This window comes from Triticum aestivum, chromosome 3A, assembly GCF_018294505.1.
Source record: "Triticum aestivum cultivar Chinese Spring chromosome 3A, IWGSC CS RefSeq v2.1, whole genome shotgun sequence".
Lineage (NCBI taxonomy): Eukaryota > Viridiplantae > Streptophyta > Magnoliopsida > Poales > Poaceae > Triticum > Triticum aestivum.
Genome location: NC_057800.1, coordinates 674219755 through 674222721, shown reverse-complemented (window position 1 = coordinate 674222721; position 2967 = coordinate 674219755). Strand labels below are relative to the sequence as shown.

General features: G+C 46.4%; 1 protein-coding gene across 1 annotated transcript; it reads left to right on the top strand.

The window, feature by feature from the left end:
* Positions 1-1470: 1470 nt before the first annotated feature.
* Positions 1471-2147, top strand: LOC123059039 (uncharacterized). The gene has a single exon (XM_044481693.1). The coding sequence runs from the start codon at positions 1551-1553 to the stop codon at positions 1806-1808; it is 258 nt and encodes an 85-aa protein (XP_044337628.1). The 5' UTR covers positions 1471-1550; the 3' UTR covers positions 1809-2147.
* Positions 2148-2967: the final 820 nt, after the last annotated feature.

The following is a 2967-nucleotide window of genomic DNA, read 5'->3' as shown; positions in this document are numbered from 1 at the left end:
GGGTTGGGCTCAGGTGCAGGGTTCACCGCACCTATTATGGTGCAGGCCCAATCAATGCATTTCACGTGTGCTAGTAGGCCCGTACTTCATTATTAATTCTTTTAATCTTTCGATTAATCTCCATCCTCTCTTCAATTTCATGCAAACAGGTCGGATCACACGGCAAGGTACTCCTGTCATGACGACCTCCGCCGTCTTCACCCAGCACACATCTGGACGAACTTCCCTAATACTCCAATCTTCGCGACTACAACGTGCTGCATTTTTTGATGGGCATGTGCTCACTGCTCAGGGCATGCAGGCACTTTTACATGCCGTCGACGTGAGCACACACTCTTCGATGGTATTGATCAAATGATCCATCACGTTGTTTTCTCGTCAGATCAGATTCCAGCCGGCCAGTACTTTTGATTGCCTGACGGCAAGATTGTTCAGAGCACAACGAGCGGGTTAGCAAGCATGCCATAACCTAGGTCTCGTAGGGTCCTCGAGCACGCACACGTCCTGGCCGATGAAGATTAGCTATTTAGCTGCTGCATGGACAAACAGCGATGGAGATTTGCAACAGAGAATAAACAATCCAAACTATTTCGTAAGAGATTTGCAAGTTTGGAATTGCAGCAGAGAGAATAAACAACAAATAAGTTAGATATAGCACAGAGAGTTTGGAAGAAAAGCGATCCATTGAAGGATTAATTAAAGAATGAATTAATTAATTGCTTGGGCCTACAAACATACGTGGCATGTGCTCATTGGGCCTGCACCATAATAGGTGCGGTGACCCCTGCACCTGAGCCCAACCCGACTTGGAGGGGCTTCTTATCCCATCCTCTTTTTTAATACATAGTACGTGCACTTTGTGCGTATTCGAGAAAAAAAATGATTTATAAGATATTCTTTTGTAAACTAATATAAAATTAATATATGATCTTTTAGATGACTACTTTAGTGATTTAAAAGATCTTATATTAGTTTATAAGAGGGAGTACATCATACATGTACAGAACCTACAACAACAACACGAGGAGTTGATGGATGATTCACAAGGGATAGAGAGGAATCACGAATCTGATGAGGATAACATTCGGAGCGCATACAGAATATCCGAAGCGACGATCTTCTCTTTCTGATCTGGAAAGGCCGAGAGGGCGGCAAAGAACCTTGGCAAGCATGTGCTGGTGCGTACGTGTATTTTTGTCACAAGACCAACTGTTCATTATCATGGTGCACTGCTAGTCTGCTAGATGCAATCATACAGACCACAACCAGCTTAGGTTTCGTTGGGTGACACCTCCTCGTGTCACTTACCACTGGACCCTCCCGAAGCATGAGAATCTCCAGTCAGTGACACCTCCCAGATTCGCTTTGGCAGAGCTACGTTTCGTTGGGTGCACGCATGTTCATTATCCTATCCTATGGCATCAAACCTATCTCACGCACCAACCAGTATAAAAGGCAGCTGCCTCTTCGTCATTCCAGCATCGCAAAGCAAAGGCACACACAACACAAGTGCTTAGCCACAAAGCTTAGGCAGAATCAAACACAGTGCAATGGAGGGAACCATGAAGAACGGCGCCAGGGCGATCAAAGGCAAGGTGGCGATGGCGTACTCCAAGTACGCCGGCAAGGCCCAGGCCAAGCCTGCCCTGAGCACTACAGCACACGCCTACCAGCCAAGGTACCCTTTTTCCATTGACGCCACCGCGAGCGCCCCCTACGCCGCGGCTGATGATGTCGACGAGAGGGCCTCGGCGTTCATACTGTCCGTCCGAGAGCGCTTCAAGAACGAGCAGACGATGATGAGTTAGATGAGCTCCGTCGTGGCCCGTCAGGTCGGTCCAGGCTCCGGGAGAGGTTTTATATTTGATGGAACATCTTCTGGGTAGCCATGGATATATACATACATGTCTCTAAGTGGCACACCATGTACTTTTCCTTTTTTTCCCTCTCCTTTTGTAACTTCAGTTTGACCATAAGAGTGGAAGAAAGGGATGATAACATAATCCCCATTTCCGAAAAAAAAAACGCTGGGATGTGAATACGATCCTTCATCAAAGTGAAGTTTGTGTGCCGTTCATTGTTGTTGGCCCCACAGTTCATCTCGACCGTGTAAAGAATCTTAAATTTCAATTCCTTTTTTATGTCGCGAACTCCTTTCCATGTGCCGTATCAAAATAGTACTACAAATCATTTCGAAATATTCCATCTTATTTTTGCTTGAAACTGTAAAAATAAGCAATCTTCTGGTTCCCATCCAACGCCACCGTTTGGATGAAGCACCTTAATTTAGCCAGATTTTTAATAGATTTCCCACTACATATGGATTATCACGGGTAAATATTTATATAACCAAGTCATCTAAAATGTAATTGTTGGAAATATGAGCAAATTACTACGAGATTTAATCCGAATAAATAGGAAATAGATCATTGACAACAATAGCAGAGATTAAACTAATCATGCGAACTAGCATAGTAGATGAACATATCACATCTAGGGCACACACTAGAAATATGAATTCTACCACGATCTCGAACAGGAAGGATAGAATCACATACGGTGCAGCGGGAGCAGCAGCGCCGGCGTTGACGTTGTCGCCCATGTCGTCGAGGATGAGGTTGCCGAGATTGGGGAAGAAGTCGTCGTTCGCGAAGTCGTCGCTGCTAGCAGTCGCGCGAGTGCGCTCCCCAAAAACCTGATCGCCCCTCTCCTGTACAGGATCACGAGAGGCGGGGTTCCCGAGGCCTGCTGTCCCTTCTCCCGGTGCACGCCGAAAGGAGGGATGGAGAAGACTTGCTTGGCGGCGCAATGATCTGGAACGATGGTGAGAAACCATACGAAGCGGCGGTTAGGGTAGACGTCTGCCTGACTATATAGTGCGGGCCAGGTAGGTCGTGGGAGTAAACCCCATGTCCGAGTCGTCACGATCCAAAAGAATCGGAAACGGTTCAGTAATTAACGTGTCCG